General features: G+C 39.6%; 1 protein-coding gene across 3 annotated transcripts in view; it reads left to right on the top strand.

Annotated features, from left to right (window-relative positions):
• Window positions 1–18,193, top strand: part of LOC148815872 (protein NLRC3-like) — a 174,644-nt gene that overhangs the window by 64,705 nt on the left and 91,746 nt on the right. For all 3 annotated transcript variants that reach the window (XM_088904673.1, XM_088904672.1, XM_088904674.1), the window contains 2 exons: window positions 4,277–4,450; window positions 12,408–12,581. In XM_088904673.1, the coding sequence (XP_088760799.1) occupies window positions 4,277–4,450; window positions 12,408–12,581 (348 nt within the window). The remainder of the gene's footprint in view (window positions 1–4,276; window positions 4,451–12,407; window positions 12,582–18,193) is intronic.

Below are 18,193 nucleotides of genomic sequence, written 5' to 3'. Positions count from 1 at the left end.
TCTTAACACCGATACTACAGTGCTTAAGTACTACTCACGTATATGTTTCTAGGTTTATATTATGCATTTCATACGGTCAAATTACTTTTGAGCAACTAATAAGAAGCGCGAAACGGTATGCGTTTTAGTTTCGTTTCGTGCTGGGACCCGTGGATTGATTAGAGATATCAAGTACATACAAGTCATTTTTTAAATGTTGTAATTCGTCTTGAAAAAATGTTACAAGTACATCATCTATCAACAATTACACAGGTTCTGTTTCCATATTGCGGATTTTGGTTACGTAATATTATTTTCTAGATTTCACGTTGTGAATATATGATTTGGGCAAACAGAGCCGCAAAGAAGTACATTATGGGTTGTTGTTTTTTTTTTTGCAGTTTTATCTAGAACAAGCGATGCTTAAACCTTTGTCTGATTCTTGTGAAACTATCCACACGACAGTTACCCACAGTAGGAGTTGACTTCAGTGATGTCACTGATGGGATGTTTCTAAGAATCCATCCTCTGTAAAACGTCTTCTCTAGTTGTCCTGCATATGTATTCGCTAATGAAGCTGTGTGTTCTGAGCCTAGATCTCTACATTTCTGTATGAACCAGCTTAGAGGGCTAAAGACAGCTTGTGTTTAAATTGAGTGTAAGGCAATTTATGCTTCTAAAGTCATGGTCAGCATTTATTTTTGTACTGTGCTGTAAACTTGTTCTGTGCCTAATTACATTATTTTATAGCGTTTTTATAGCGTTATCAAATCCAGTGCCGCTGTTAGTTTCCTGAATCCCATCTCACATGGTCTGTGATTGAAACCTGTAATACCGGTTTAATTCGTCACAGCCAGCACTCCGGTTGTAAAGTAGAAGCAGGCGAGATTTCCAGCGAAAAACACCTCCCCCTTCTTCAGGTGTGAGGGTCTTCTGCTCAGAATGAAACGCTAAAATGTAATGTAGGCTCTGAATGGGTTCAATTGTGATTTGGGCTTGATTAAGGTCGCTGCCTTTCATCTTGAAATAACTCATTTCTAAATACCTTTTTCACTGTTAACATCTTGCAGCAACTCTGCGACAAAATATACACTCTGACAGTTCATCCTGCTACCAACATTAAATAAAACAAATCTTAAGATTTCTATATTTATGTCTTTATTTAGTGGTTTCATTAGTGACAAAGGCTAAACTTTCTTGGAAAAATGTCTTTTATGTGTTGCGGAAAAAAACTGACTTGCTTTAACAAAATATGTTTACAAATCCTTTCACCTGGCATTTTCGTAGTTAGAAATTATGGAACGCTCTGTTAAAAGCAAGGGAGTTTTTATGTCCGTTGCAGTTCTTTTGCAACATGAATATAATTATATCGTTATTAATTTCTTGAGATACGCGATTCCATATCATATTCCCTTTTAATCAAATTCTAAAAGTATGCTTGTTGACTCCGGTATCGCGTTAGTTAAAGACTTCGATGCTTAAAATGTTTAGGGAGAAATGGAATACTGGTGTGTATGTTTTCTTTAAAGTACCGAGACCAGCCATATACTGTATGTTTAAGTTCCAAAATTAATATCGTTTATGGACTTCACACGCGTTGCAGTATGCTCCTATTCTTTTTATGCTCAGGCACTAAGTAAAAGGAGATGCTTCATATTGCTTGACTAATTTTAAAAACCAAGTTATAAATGCAGACGCTCCCTCGGTGCCGCGCCGGGTGTAAATATCAAAGTATACATTCCCAACAAGAATTGTACCCATCTGTCATGCAAATAAAACACCTTGAATTGAATTGTGGGAGAGATGGGGGTAGTGGGACAGAGATACTGTAGACAGACTCAAGGCAAATAAGATACTTATGGGTACGCAGGCATTCACGACAGCAACATACGAAACGTTTGCACGTACTGTATAGTTAAGTTATTACTTGTTTTTCAAAGTGCAACGAAATACGATATTGTTGTTGCTGCTGTTCTGGTTGTTTTTATCCCGTAAAGCGTTTTGAGAAGCCACCTTTAAAGGCGATATATACTGTAAAACCACTGATTCTTATGGAATGTGTTCCGCAGGAGATTCAAATTTTTATTTATTTATTTTTTAATCGCGTATCTTAGGAAATCTCAGTATAACTTTGTTCATGAACAGTGGCATGTTACATTATCATTCGTTTTTTTAACAAGGCTCGCCAGCTAATGTGAATCGAAACCTGTCTTGCTAGCTTTTAAAGTCGTGCATGTGTAAACTGTACTAGAGGGCATGCGAGTTACTCTGCCCCTTTCAGCTGCAGGGAGTCTCTCTGCTGCAACACACAGCAGACAGAACGGGAGACTATTGCCTTTCATATCTGACACCAGTGAAGTAAAAGGGGTGTCTAAAGGGGTGATTTCAGACCACATTTTAGTTACTTTATTTTGTTTACTTTTAACATTTCTGTAATTTACAGTAGATGTCACAATAGAAGCCCGAAGCCTATTATACTCAGTCTAGCCTTGGATCCTCTGAGTCCCTTGACTCAGTTATTGCATATTAATTTCTTGAGATACGCGATTCCATATTATATTCCCTTTTAATCAAATTCTAAAAGTATGCTTGTTGACTCCGGTATCGCGTTAGTTAAAGACTTCGATGCTTAAAATGTTTAGGGAGAAATGGAATACTGGTGTGTATGTTTTCTTTAAAGTACCGAGACCAGCCATATACTGAATGTTTAAGTTCCAAAATTAATATCGTTTATGGACTTCACACGCGTTGCAGTATGCTCCTATTCTTTTTATGCTCAGGCACTAAAATCTCCCTTCTGCTTTGTGTAAGGATGGTATCAAGAGCAATCTTAAGTGGTGAGAAAGCTGTGTTCAATGTATTTAAGGGACTCAAAAGTAAAAGAAGATGCTTCATATTGCTTGACTAATTTTAAAAACCAAGTTATAAATGCAGACGCTCCCTCGGTGCGCTGCTCTGGTGCGCCGGCTGTTACACAGTGCCTGTCTGCCATAAGCGTTACAATATACATACCCAACACTGCTTGTACCCATCTGTCATGCAAATAAAACACCTTGAATTGAATTGAATTGAGGGGAGAGGGGGGGAATACTAAAGCCAATACTGGCTCAATACCCTCAATGGGCTTTGACGTGCTAATGCGTTGGTTTAACAGTCCGGGTGTGGCAGGCTTCCAATGTCAACTCGACTCGATTGGAAGACAATGAACGTATTTTAGCCCTAAATGAATTAATAGCAAACATGGTTTACATAAAATACATTTTCCAAGAAAGTTTATAATAATACGATCTATAGTTGAAATCTGAGCCTACTTTAAAAATAAAGGAAAAGCATTTTCAGAGGGTAATCATGCTGTGTTTATGTAGAAAAAGCGATTAGGTTTACGAGAAATCTAATTACCTATTCGCTTAAAACGCTATTAAAAATTTACTCTGTTGCACACACACACACACAATAGAAGCAGGCACCGCTGTCAGAAGGGAAGATATGTTCAAAATATCGCAAATATCGATCATGTTGCGATATTTTGAAATATAAAAGTCAATTGATTGTCCATAATATCGCTATTCTATTTTTTCGAAGAAATGTTTGTTAAAAGAAAAGTCCAGCACCAGCTGGATTCGAAAACACAACCTGTCAGCTGGTAGTCACGTCTACAACAAGACAGCTCACATGAACAGGCAGGCGAAACAGCCCTACACAGCCCTGTCGCAGCACACGAATACCGTTATTAAATTCTTTAGATACGCGATTCCATATTATATTCCCTTTTAATCAAATTCTAAAAGTATGCTTGTTGACTCCGGTATCGCGTTAGTTAAAGACTTCGAAGCTTAAAATGTTTAGGGAGAAATGGAATACTGGTGTGTATTTTTTTCTTTAAAGTACCAAGACCAGCTATACACTGTATGTTTATGTTCCAAAATTAATATCGTTTATGGCCTTCACACGCGTTACAGTATGCTCCTATTCTTTTTATGCTCAGCTACTAAGATTTCCCTTCAGTGGTAAAATTCAATACCTACAACGGGCACAGCAAAGACGTTTTTACTGTAAGTCTTTCTACGACAGACCAACGGACCACGAGTGCCCCTGTCGGTCAACCAATCACGTACTGCGGTGCCACGCGTCATCTTGCGTCATGCTGAACGACGTCACCTGCGGTACATGTCTGTAACGCGCACTTTGAATGGCTGCATCTGTACTGTTGAGCTGGGTGTTGGAGTGAAGACTTGGAAAGAAAGATGTGGATGAGCTGTGCAGATGTTCAGCTGTGCTCCTGTCTTTTTGTCTGCAGGATGTCATGGTGTGAACTAACAGAGAGATGTTGTGAAGATCTGGCCTCTGCTCTTCAGTCTCAACACTCCAGTCTGAGAGAGCTGGATCTGAATGGCAATAAACTGGGGGATTCAGGAGTGAAACTGCTGTCTGCAGCTCTGAGGAATCCCAACTGTAAATTAACAACACTGAAGTAAGTGAACACTGGTGATTTCTTTGTATTTTATTGTTTTATTTAGGGTTGCTCAGACACAGAATGTTGCCTTCACGTGCATCCACACCTAGGAATTACAAAAATAAAAAAAGCCTGGGATATACAGACAAAAAACTGCTACACAATTTTATACAAGTTCTTGTTTGTGACTATTGTTATTTTTTAATATCTCATTACTGAGAGATTCAATATGCAATCTTTCCTATTTTGCCCATCTTTTTTACACACACACATATGCGTATATACATATATATGTTGTTTTTGGTTTAGAATTCTGTGGGTAATATTCTTCATGCAATTTCATTCATAGAGTCCTTCTTCATTTGAACACAAGGTCTGTCCAGCTTTAACCAGTTTCTAGTGATTTATTTCATGGCTGCGTTTCTTACAGTTCTAAACAAGTATCTTTCTGCCTCTGAAGGCAGCTCTGGTGTTTGTGCCAGAAGAAAAAGGACTCTTAACAAGGATTTTTTTATATTTGTTTTTCAGAGTATTTCCCCAGTTTATTTTCATACCAAAAAATGTTTAGGATATGCCAGGTGTTCCCAGCCATTCTTCCTGGGACAGGCTCTGGGTAACTGTGACCCTGAATTGGATAATTGTTTATTAAAAGTGATGTTGATGGTTTTCAAATGCTATACTGCCTTCTTTGTCAATTAGCTGACAGTATAAACTTATCCTTGTAATGTCAGATAAAGTCAAATTTCAGGGCAAACTTCAATCTAGATTTATTTGGGAGGGAAGAAAAACTCAGGTAAAACCTGCAACACTCAAACTCTCAGATCTACTGTCTTCTGTGCAGCTCAGCTTAAAGATTCAACAACCCGAGTGACAGCTCCCCAGCAAAACGGTGAAGAGCTTTTCACCTCACTTAAAACATTGTTTTACACTCAATATAACTCAAAGCATTGTGAAAATAAATACAGTCTGCAATTTAAATCCAGTAGTGCCAAAGAAAATAATTTGTATTATGAAAGAAACTAAATGGAGGAATAGTCGTTTTTAGGGGTTGAGAGAAATAGCATGGGACCCTGACTTTAAGCCACATAAAATAGATGTTTTAGTAATGGTCATTGAGGGGCATAAGGAAGATCTAGAACAAGACAGAAATCCTGGAAGTACTTTCATTCTTGCCGTCTTCATCCTTCTCAAGAATGAGAGAGGCATCTTAACCTGATTTTCTAGCACCTCTTAGTTACATTTTAATATGTTTTCTAGGTTTCTGGGTATTGCATTTGCTCAACATTTTATCTTATCCCAATCTTATTGTAAATTAAATTTAGTTTTGGTCTCCAGGGATGTAGATTCCCCAATAACATTGCTTCAGAATTTCCTTTGTTTAATTCCTATTCTGAAACGTTGCTGTACTCTGTGATTACATCTGTAAGAACAGGAAAAAATGTTTAATTTTTGCTATATACAGCATAATAACATCATCTTTATAAAGAGCCTGATTGTGTGTTTCTTCTGCTATATCACCTCCCTCTGTATCCTTCTGTTGTCTTATTCTCTGAGAGCATAAATCAGTGGTGACAAGGATCTCCTCGTCTTGTTCCCCTTAATGAATTAAAGCTCCCTGACAGAATACCATGAGCCTGTTCTTGTGCATTTGGTTGGTTTTACATTGCATGTAGCCAAACAATAAAACCATTATGAAAACTGAATTCCCTACAAGTTTCAAATACAAAAGGCTGTAATACTCTATCAAATGCTTTTTCTAGACCCGGAATTCTGTTTCATTTCAGTTTTTTGTGGTTAAAGATACAGTTTAGTCTATCCTGATAAGACCTCCAGCCAAATAGTCTGTTTCCACCTGGAATGATGTCCTCTCAAACATTTTATAATATCTCTGGAATTAAAAAAAGTAATTATATAGTAGAAATATACAACATGTCACGGTTTCTAATTCAGGGTCATGAGTGAGCCAGAGCCTATCCTAGCAAGCAACACAGGAGCCTGGACTGGTTGTCTGTCCATCAGGGCTTTGACAGAGGAAACAAGTGAGAACACAGAGAGAACATACAAACTTCACACAAATATCTCCCCAGGTCCGGAATTGAACCAGGGCCCTAGCATTGCGATACAGCCATGTTAACCACTGCTCCACTGTATGTTCCCTCTTAAACAACCCATCAGCCACAATACTAGAATGGAGACAGAACTGGGTCACTTCTTATTCTTCACCAGCAGACCAGGGCTGCTGGCGCTGTGTGGACTGGATGTGAGCTACTTTGGGACTGTATTCCCTGCAGTGTACAAGCAGATATTCACATCAGATTCTGTCTGCGCTACTTCTCGGGGGATGCTGTTAATGTAGGGTCACCCCTCTGATGTGCCTCTTGAAAAGCATAACAGTTTACCCAAATAATAAATCAATTATAACTAAGGATGTGATAGACTGCATCAACCGTAAAAGACTCACTTTTAAAAACCAGGATGAAGTGTGACTGAAATTAGTGCAATAAGAGCTTAAACTAAAACTCAGGAATGCAAAGAATCAAAACAAGGAGACAATGGAGAGGGACTTTGAAACAATGAACTCCAGGAGGCTGTGGCAAACAATGAAAACAGTCACAAACATGAATTCTTCAAAAAGAGCGTCCATACAATGGATGAGCTGGCAAAAGCAAATTACCTGACTTACTTATCTGAGGTTTGAAACACAGGACTTCTCTGGTGCAGGTGAGGTAGGCTTGTAATAATTCCACAGATGACCACACAATGTTTCAAGCACATACATTATGTGCCAAAATGGCAACAGGCCCTGATGGCATCTCTGCCTCTCTTTTAAAAAATTGCACAGAGGAATTAACACTAGCATGGTGCCCTGTCTTTCAGAAGTCTGCTGACTCTCACTCTGTTCCAGTGCTGTGGAAAAATGCAATAATCATGCCAATACCCTCAGAAAATAATGACTACAGGCCGGTAGCACTGACATCTGTTGTTATGAAATGCTTTGAGAGGATTATGGTATCCATGCTGTGCTCAGAAGTGAACACTGTACTGGATCCATATCAGTTTGCATATAAACACTGGCGGGGCACCAATGATGCAATCAACAGCATTATGCATCTGGTTCTTAAACACCTAGAGGACCCCAATGCCTATGCTCGGATGCTGCATTTAATATGCTGCATCCCCATCTATTGATAAGCAAGTTGAAGCAAATGTCCGTTAACCATTACATTATAAGATGGTATCACTCATTTTTAACAAACCGTACACAGTATGTCAGCAGGTCAATAAAACTCTTTCTTTCGGAATCAAGATCCATTAGCACAGGTGACCCTCAGGTCTGTGTGAGCTCTCCAGTTCTGTTCACACTTTATACAAATTATTGTGCAATCAGTAGTCAAAGCAACATCATCTTCAAATCCTCAGATTATACAGCTGTGCTTGGCTCAATGCACAGAGGGAGCAGCTCATCTGTACAGGTCAGAAATCCATAGGTTTGTGCAATGGTGTGACAACAATAGCCTAATTCTGAATGTTAAAAAAACAAAAGAAATTGTTTTTGATCCCAGAGCAGATGGTGATCACTCAGATGTAGTAACTCACAATTAACTTATCACTCAGGTTGATTCATATAAGTACCTAGGTGTACACATAGACAGTAACCTGTGCTGGACTCCTCATGTGGAGAGTTTTTCCTCCAAAGTTAAGCAGCACCTATATTTCTTGCGAAGACTAAGAGTGTTTGGGGTTTGACAGGAAGTAATGCTGCTCTTTTACCATGCTGTAATCGAGAGCATTATTAGATATGGTATAACATTGTGGTTTGGTAACCTATCAGTTAATTTTAAATCGCAAATTACCCGCCTCATCCAAACAGCTTTGAAGTCATGGGAGTGAAACAGCCTGCAGACAATCTTTGAAAAATCCATAATCAAACAGGCAGAAAAAATTATATCAGATCCTCCCCACATCCTCAATTCTGAATATCAACCTCTTCCTTCTGGCAAATGTTTTAGGGTTCCCAAATGTAAGTTAAACAGATACAAACATTCCTACAGTCTTGTACTTTAGAGGAACGATCTCTGGCCACAGCTGAGGGAAAAGCTCTGTACAGGCTATACACTGATGTCATCTGTCGTCTCTCCCTGACACTCACTGGAAACTTGAGTGGAGATACAGCCTGCCTGTGAAAACCTGTACAGATTTAACTCTGTGACACAGCAGATAAAAATTATTGCGCTACCACTGATCACCACTAGAGGGCCAAAAATACCAGCAATTACAGCCCTCCAACTTTCATTACATGCATGCTCCTCTAGAAACACATTAGCACCAAAAACAAACACAGAACAGCGGCAGCAACAACAAGATTAATAACATACATCTTAGAAAATAAATCAGTGTGAGCCAGTGGTAGGGGTAGAGTTCAGTAATCTGACAGTTTGTGGGAAGAAAGTGTCTCTGAATCTGGAGGTACTTGCCTTTATGCTCCTTTAACACTTACCAGAGGGAAGGGGGAGATAAGTGAGAAACCAGGATTATTGGTATCCTTAGCGATACTTCCTGCCTTCCTGAGAGCAAAACTGCTTCAAAATGTTCACATCTGAACACTAAGAGTTGTCTATCATTAGACATACACTACCAGCCAAACCAGAGCAATCCATACGATAGGTGGAGAATCTGTCAAGGTGAACTGCTGAGTCAGGTGTATTGGGGGTCAGCCAGGTCTCGGTGAGACAGAGAATACAACAATCCCTCTAACTCGTCCATCTTGTTCTCCACGGACTGCACGTTGGCCAGGGGGACACTCAGGAGTGGGGTCCGATATCTGTGGCGCTTCACTCTCGCTTGAAGTCCTCCACGTTCCGCGTCCATTGCGTTTGCCTGCTCTGCTCTGAGTCAGCTGGGGGGTCCGTTCGCAAAGGCACCCAAGATAGGAAATATCTGTGTTTAAATCAGCGATTCTCAATCTAGTGTCCACAAGCATGTGTTGGTCATAAATAATTGCTGAAAATATAGACTGGATACAAAAAGCCCACAATACGAAACAGATGAAGACATAAAGATGAGGAGCAACACGTACCCACTCTCCGGCGCCATGTTGATTGATTATATCAGCCAGTGATGTACTGTATCTAATTGAGCCTGCCTATACTAAATGCTTATGTGACTGACTAAATCGTTTGTCATAGAACAGCGCCGAACATTCCATAACTTTTCTCTCTCTCTAGCTTGAGAACAATTTATGTTAGTCTCTCCACAGAGCGATATCGCTCACTCTTAAAATATTTAAAAGAATACCTCACCCACATCTTGATTCCACACCGGCACTCTGTCTCCTTCATAGATATAGGACTGTAAGCCAGTGGACCCCACAATCCCAAAAACCCTGCATTGTCCTATCTCACTAAAAAAGCTGACAGCAGTGGGGAGTCTTGTGCGCTACCATTGTTGTCAAGTAGTTTGTGTCGGTTTTAGATCCAGCAGAGTCTGTCTGTCCCTTCTGTAGCTCTGTGTGAATTTATGTAGTTTTAATATGTATTTTTTGTTGCTTTAGTACAGTTTGTGAATATAATGTTAATGTCAATATGTTTAGGTGAAATGCAAGTTATATTAAGATAAGATCACTTTATTGGCCATATACATTTTCTTGAATTAGGAATTTGTCTTTTCGCATACCCCAACTTGCTCTCCATGAGACACAGACAGGGAGAGAAGCTTGGGGTCAGAACACATGGTCAGCCATTTATATTACACCCCTGGAGCAGCTGGGGTTAAGCGCCTTGCTCAGGGGCCCAACAGAGTAGGATTCCTCTGCTAGCCATGGGATACGAACCAGCAACCTTCCAGCCACCGGCACAGAGCCACCGCACTGCCCTATATATTGTAATTCAACCAGGTTAAATAAACATACACTGTATTCATTGAACTGGAGGGGGTCTGAGGCTACATGTCCTTAGAGAAAAAAAAAGCACTGTGGAGAGATCCGGAGTATACAGATCGGCTAGTGAGTGAGTGGGGTGAGTTTAAATTTAATTAACAACCGGAGGAAAAGAGGAGAGATTATCGTGAAAAGAGAGAAACAGAATGGACTGGATTGGGATTGGAAAAACATCTGGAGACTATGTGCAAGGCATCCACATTCATTCTCAAAGAAAACACTCGGCATCTGTGGAGCGTAGTGAAGAGGCAGTAAGTTTCTCGATCGTCAGAGGCTGCGAGTAAACCTGAAGATTTACAGCTGAGAGCAGCGGACACAGGAAACGGATTATTCTCACCGGACCGTTTTATTTATTGTAGTCAGGGCTCAAATCTATTGTACTGTTTTATCGGGGACAAACCTGTCCAAAACTTTACTTTTACTATCCATTATTAAAACACATTTTTTTTTAAAAAAGGTTGTGAAATTACTAAATTTAAGGAATATATCATCTCGTCTCTTAACTAGCGCACCAACGATTTTTTTGGTTTAAGAGACTCCGTACATTCATTTATAGTGAATGTTGTTGGGTTTTTTTAGTTTCTCTAACGGTTATTTATATATGTTGTTGTGTTTGAGAAATTTCACAATGCAGCGTGGTCTGTATGTGTTTTTCAATTTTAAATGACAGAAAGTAAGGAGGATATTTGCTCATTGGGCACACAAGCCTTGTGAAGTCATCTTGTGATCACCGGTAGAATTACAGTTGAAATTCCTGAAAAGTCTAATATAGTCACAAATTGATGGCTGTTTCAGCTGGAGGCACTGCCAAATTAAAAGCTTCAGTTTTTGTGCAATTGACTGAAGTGGGACATAACATCGGTCACATTAAGAACTTAGGTCATCCCATGTATTATATTCTGTATGAATTTAATGTTATACCTCTGGTTATAGTTACATTTCTGTGCTGAGAAACAGGCACACTTTCACTGGTACAGTATATCACTTGCTCCCTCCTGACTCCCATGTTGAGTCTCTTGATCCACTTCTTCTATAACCTTAGTGTGGCCTTCATCAGTCCTGCTGTTGTGTTTAGGGTGACTTATGTCAATAAGAAGAGATTTGTACCCAGTGCACTTTCTGCTGGCCCAGACCCAACTCCTCTTCTACAAGAGCAGGATAAACACAGTCTCAGGTGGAGGGTCTGTAGAGGGGGAGAGTGTTTGAGGAGTTGGTGAAGAGCAGGATCTCTCTTGAATTCCTCTAGTAAACCTGTAGAGATTCTTGTTTGAGGGTGTCGGTGTGTTTTGACTATGTTACATGTGAGAGTCTGTGTAGAGAGTCTTTCATGTGTAAATAGAGTGCCATTTTGTATATTTGTGGGAGGGGTGGGGTTTGTTTAGTTTCATGATCATTTTCAATTTATTTTCTTTTTTAGGGGGTTTAGTACAGTATATAGGGGTAGTGTGTATGCTAGTTATTTGTTAATGTTCTTATTAGGTATTATTTCTATTATTGTATGTGTTATAAAAACCCTGCTTTTTTCTTTTCTTCAAATTGTTTATTTTCTTCAAATGGAATTATTTTTCTCAACATATCTACAAATAACAATAAAAAGTCTCCAGTTGATTTGCTCCAGTATTGCTAATTTATATTTGGGATTAATAAACCATTTGAATAAAAAACAACAACAACAACAACAACCAATGTTATAACTATAAGATGATATAATAAGAAAATATAATAATACATGTACAGCAATTTTTATTATATTTAAAAGTCAAAGAATTTCTGTTTCCCTTTTCATTGTAGCTCCATGTGACTCCCTGTTTCCCACTGTCTCCCTTCCTGACAGTTTCTTCTAATCTTTCTTCTTCCTTCTGGAACCCAAATTGTGAAGCAGCTGTTATCTTCATCATCCCCATCCACGGACACTCTGAGATGGATAATGACATGATGGTGTATATTACTGTTGAGCTGGGTATGGAGTGAAGACTTGGAAAGAAAGATGTGGATGAGCTGTGCAGATGTTCAGCTGTGCTCCTGTCTTTTTGTCTGCAGGATGTCATGGTGTGAACTAACAGAGAGATGTTGTGAAGATCTGGCCTCTGCTCTTCAGTCTCAACACTCCAGTCTGAGAGAGCTGGATCTGAATGGCAATAAACTGGGGGATTCAGGAGTGAAACTGCTGTCTGCAGCTCTGAGGAATCCCAACTGTAAATTAACAACACTGAAGTAAGTGAACACTGGTGATTTCTTTGTATTTTATTGTTTTATTTAGGGTTGCTCAGACACAGAATGTTGCCTTCACATGCATCCACACCTAGGAATTACAAAAATAAAAAAAGCCTGGGATATACAGACAAAAAACTGCTACACAATTTTATACAAGTTCTTGTTTGTGACTATTGTTATTTTTTAATATCTCATTACTGAGAGATTCAATATGCAATCTTTCCTATTTTGCCCATCTTTTTTACACACACACATATGCGTATATACATATATATGTTGTTTTTGGTTTAGAATTCTGTGGGTAATATTCTTCATGCAATTTCATTCATAGAGTCCTTCTTCATTTGAACACAAGGTCTGTCCAGCTTTAACCAGTTTCTAGTGATTTATTTCATGGCTGCATTTCTTACAGTTCTAAACAAGTATCTTTCTGCCTCTGAAGGCAGCTCTGGTGTTTGTGCCAGAAGAAAAAGGACTCTTAACAAGGATTTTTTTATATTTGTTTTTCAGAGTATTTCCCCAGTTTATTTTCATACCAAAAAATGTTTAGGATATGCCAGGTGTTCCCAGCCATTCTTCCTGGGACAGGCTCTGGGTAACTGTGACCCTGAATTGGATAATTGTTTATTAAAAGTGATGTTGATGGTTTTCAAATGCTATACTGCCTTCTTTGTCAATTAGCTGACAGTATAAACTTATCCTTGTAATGTCAGATAAAGTCAAATTTCAGGGCAAACTTCAATCTAGATTTATTTGGGAGGGAAGAAAAACTCAGGTAAAACCTGCAACACTCAAACTCTCAGATCTACTGTCTTCTGTGCAGCTCAGCTTAAAGATTCAACAACCCGAGTGACAGCTCCCCAGCAAAACGGTGAAGAGCTTTTCACCTCACTTAAAACATTGTTTTACACTCAATATAACTCAAAGCATTGTGAAAATAAATACAGTCTGCAATTTAAATCCAGTAGTGCCAAAGAAAATAATTTGTATTATGAAAGAAACTAAATGGAGGAATAGTCGTTTTTAGGGGTTGAGAGAAATAGCATGGGACCCTGACTTTAAGCCACATAAAATAGATGTTTTAGTAATGGTCATTGAGGGGCATAAGGAAGATCTAGAACAAGACAGAAATCCTGGAAGTACTTTCATTCTTGCCGTCTTCATCCTTCTCAAGAATGAGAGAGGCATCTTAACCTGATTTTCTAGCACCTCTTAGTTACATTTTAATATGTTTTCTAGGTTTCTGGGTATTGCATTTGCTCAACATTTTATCTTATCCCAATCTTATTGTAAATTAAATTTAGTTTTGGTCTCCAGGGATGTAGATTCCCCAATAACATTGCTTCAGAATTTCCTTTGTTTAATTCCTATTCTGAAACGTTGCTGTACTCTGTGATTACATCTGTAAGAACAGGAAAAAATGTTTAATTTTTGCTATATACAGCATAATAACATCATCTTTATAAAGAGCCTGATTGTGTGTTTCTTCTGCTATATCACCTCCCTCTGTATCCTTCTGTTGTCTTATTCTCTGAGAGCATAATCAGTGGTGACAAGGATCTCCTCGTCTTGTTCCCCTTAATGAATTAAAGCTCCCTGACAGAATACCATGAGCCTGTTCTTGTACATTTGGTTGGTTTTACATTGCATGTAGCCAAACAATAAAACCATTATGAAAACTGAATTCCCTACAAGTTTCAAATACAAAAGGCTGTAATACTTTATCAAATGCTTTTTCTAGACCCGGAATTCTGTTTCATTTCAGTTTTTTGTGGTTAAAGATACAGTTTAGTCTATCCTGATAAGACCTCCAGCCAAATAGTCAGTTTCTACCTGGAATGATGTCCTCTCAAACATTTTATATTATCTCTGGAATTAAAAAAGTAATTATATAGTAGAAATATACAACATGTCACGGTTTCTAATTCAGGGTCATGAGTGAGCCAGAGCCTATCCTAGCAAGCAACACAGGAGCCTGGACTGGTTGTCAGTCCATCAGGGCTTTGACAGAGGAAACAAGTGAGAACACAGAGAGAACATACAAACTTCACACAAATATCTCCCCAGGTCCAGAATTGAACCAGGGCCCCAGCATTGCGATACAGCCATGTTAACCACTGCTCCACTGTGTCTCCCCTCTTAAACAACCCATCAGCCACAATACTAGAATGGAGACAGAACTGGGTCACTTCTTATTCTTCACCAGCAGACTGGTCCGAGCCAGTGTCTCCCAGTTACAACACCTGATGGACATGGACCAGGGCTGCTGGCGCTGTGTGGACTGGATGTGAGCTACTTTGGGACTGTATTCCCTGCAGTGTACAAGCAGATATTCACATCAGATTCTGTCTGCGCTACATCTCGGGTGCTGTTAATGTAGGGTCACCCCTCTGATGTGCCTCTTGAAAAGCATAACAGTTTACCCAAATAATAAATTAATTATAACTAAGGATGTGATAGACTGCATCAACCGTAAAAGACTCACTTTTAAAAACCATGATGAAGTGTGACTGAAATTAGTGCAATAAGAGCTTAAACTAAAACTCAAGAATGCAAAGAATCAAAACAAGGAGACAATAGAGAGTGACTTTGAAACAATGAACTCCAGGAGGCTGTGGCAAACAATGAAAACAGTCACAAACATGAATTCTTCAAAGAAGAGCGTCCATACAATGGATGAGCTGGCAAAAGCAAATTATCTGACTTACTTATCTGAGGTTTGAAACACATGACTTCTCTGGTGCAGGTGAGGTAGGCTTGTAATAATTCCACAGATGACCACACAATGTTTCAAGCACATATGTGCTTCAAATCCTCAGATTATACAACTGTGCTTGGCTCAATGCACAGAGGGAGCAGCTCATCTGTACAGGTCAGAAATCCATAGGTTTGTGCAATGGTGTGACAACAATAGCCTAATTCTGAATGTTAAAAAAACAAAATAAATTGTTTTTGATCCCAGAGCAGATGGTGATCACTCAGATGTAGTAACTCACAATTAACTTATCACTCAGGTTGATTCATATAAGTACTTATGTGTACACATAGACAGTAACCTGTGCTGGACTACTCATGTGGAGAGTTTTTCCTCCAAAGTTAAGCAGCACTTATATTTCTTGCGAAGACTAAGAGTGTTTGGGGTTTGACAGGAAGTAATGCTGCTCTTTTACCATGCTGTAATCGAGAGCATTATTAGATATGGTATAACATTGTGGTTTGGTAACCTATCAGTTAATTTTAAATCGCAAATTACCCGCCTCATCCAAACAGCTTTGAAGTCATGGGAGTGAAACAGCATCCCTCCCTGCAGACAATCTTTGAAAAATCCATAATCAAACAGGCAGAAAAAATTATATCAGATCCTCCCCACATCCTCAATTCTGAATATCAACCTCTTCCTTATGGCAAATGTTTTAGGGTTCCCAAATGTAAGTTAAACAGATACAAACATTCCTACAGTCTTGTACTTTAGAGGAACGATCTCTGGCCACAGCTGAGGGAAAAGCTCTGTACTGGCTGTGCACTGATGTCATCTGTCGTCTCTCCCTGACACTCACTGGAAACTTGAGTGGGGATACAGCCTGCCTGGGAAAACCTGTACAGATTTAACTCTGACACAGCAGATAAAAATTATTGCGCTACCACTGATCACCACTAGAGGGCCAAAAATACCAGCAATTACAGCCCTCTAACTTTCATTACATGCATGCTCCTCTAGAAACACATTAGCACCAAAAACAAACACAGAACAGCGGCAGCAACAACAAGATTAATAACATACATCTTAGAAAATAAATCAGTGTGAGCCAGTGGTAGGGGTAGAGTTCAGTAATCTGACAGTTTGTGGGAAGAAAGTGTCTCTGAATCTGGAGGTACTTGCCTTTATGCTCCTTTAACACTTACCAGAGGGAAGGGGGAGATAAGTGAGAAACCAGGATTATTGGTATCCTTAGCGATACTTCCTGCCTTCCAGAGAGCAAAACTGCTTCAAAATGTTCACATCTGAACACTAAGAGTTGTCTATCATTAGACATACACTACCAGCCGAACCAGAGCAATCCATACGATAGGTGGAGAATCTGTCAAGGTGAACTGCTGAGTCAGGTGTATTGGGGGTCAGCCAGGTCTCGGCGAGACAGAGAATACAACAATCCCTCTAATGGCTTAACTCGTCCATCTTGTTCTCCACGGACTGCACGTTGGCCAGGAGGACACTCAGGATTGGGGTCCGATATCCGTGGCGCTTCACTCTCGCTTGAAGTCCTCCACGTTCCGCGTCCATTGCATTTGCCTGCTCTGCTCTGAGTCAGCTGGGGGGTCCGTTCGCAAAGGCACCCAAGATAGGAAATATCTGTGTTTAAATCAGCGATTCTCAATCTAGTGTCCACAAGCACGTGTTGGTCATAAATAATTGCTGAAAAGATACACTGGATACAAAAAGCCCACAATACGAAACAGATGAAGACATAAAGATGAGGAGCAACACGTACCCACTCTCTGGTGCCATGTTGATTGATTATATCAGCCAGTGATGTACTGTATCTAATTGAGCCTGCCTATACTAAATGCTCATGTGACTGACTAAATCGTTCGTCATAGAACAGCGCCGAACATTCCATAACTTTTCTCTGTCTCTAGCTAGAGAACAATTTATGTTAGTCTCTCCACAGAGCGATATCGCTCACTCTTAAAATATTTAAAAGAATACCTCACCCACGTCTTGATTCCACACCGGCACTGTCTCCTTCATAGATATAGGACAGTAAGCCAGTGGACCCCGCAATCCCAAAAACCCCGCATTGTCCCATCTCACTAAAAAAGCTGACAGCCCACAGTGGGGAGTCTTGTGCGCTACCATTGTTGTCAAGTAGTTTGTGTCGGTTTTAGATCCAGCAGAGTCTGTCTGTCCCTTCTGTAGCTCTGTGTGAATTTATGTAGTTTTAATATGTATTTTTTGTTGCTTTAGTACAGTTTGTGAATATAATGTTAATGTCAATACGTTTAGGTGAAATGCAAGTTATATTAAGATAAGATCACTTTATTGGCCATATACAATTTCTTGAATTAGGAATTTGTCTTTTCGCATACCCCAACTTGCTCTCCATGAGACACACAGACAGGGAGAGAAGCTTGGGGTCAGAAAACATGGTCAGCCATTTATATTACACCCGTGGAGCAGCTGGGGTTAAGCGCCTTGCTCAGGGGCCCAACAGAGTAGGATTCCTCTGCTAGCCATGGGATACGAACCAGCAACCTTCTAGCCACCGGCACAGAGCCACCGCACTGCCCTATATATTGTAATTCAACCAGGTTAAATAAACATACACTGTATTCATTGAACTGGAGGGGGTCTGAGGCTACATGTCCTGAGAGAAAAAAAAGCACTGTGGAGAGATCCGGAGTATACAGATCGGCTAGTGAGTGAGTGGGGTGAGTTTAAATTTAATTAACAACCGGAGGAAAAGAGGAGAGATTATCGTGAAAAGAGAGAAACAGAATGGACTGGATTGGGATTGGAAAAACGTCTGGAGACTATGTGCAAGGCATCCACATTCATTCTCAAAGAAAACACTCGGCATCTGTGGAGCGTAGTGAAGAGGCAGTAAGTTTCT

This window comes from Atractosteus spatula, chromosome 24 (genome assembly GCF_055471065.1).
Source record: "Atractosteus spatula isolate fAtrSpa1 chromosome 24, fAtrSpa1.hap1, whole genome shotgun sequence".
In the NCBI taxonomy this organism is placed as follows: domain Eukaryota; kingdom Metazoa; phylum Chordata; class Actinopteri; order Semionotiformes; family Lepisosteidae; genus Atractosteus; species Atractosteus spatula.
This window is presented reverse-complemented; position numbering and strand designations above follow the sequence as displayed.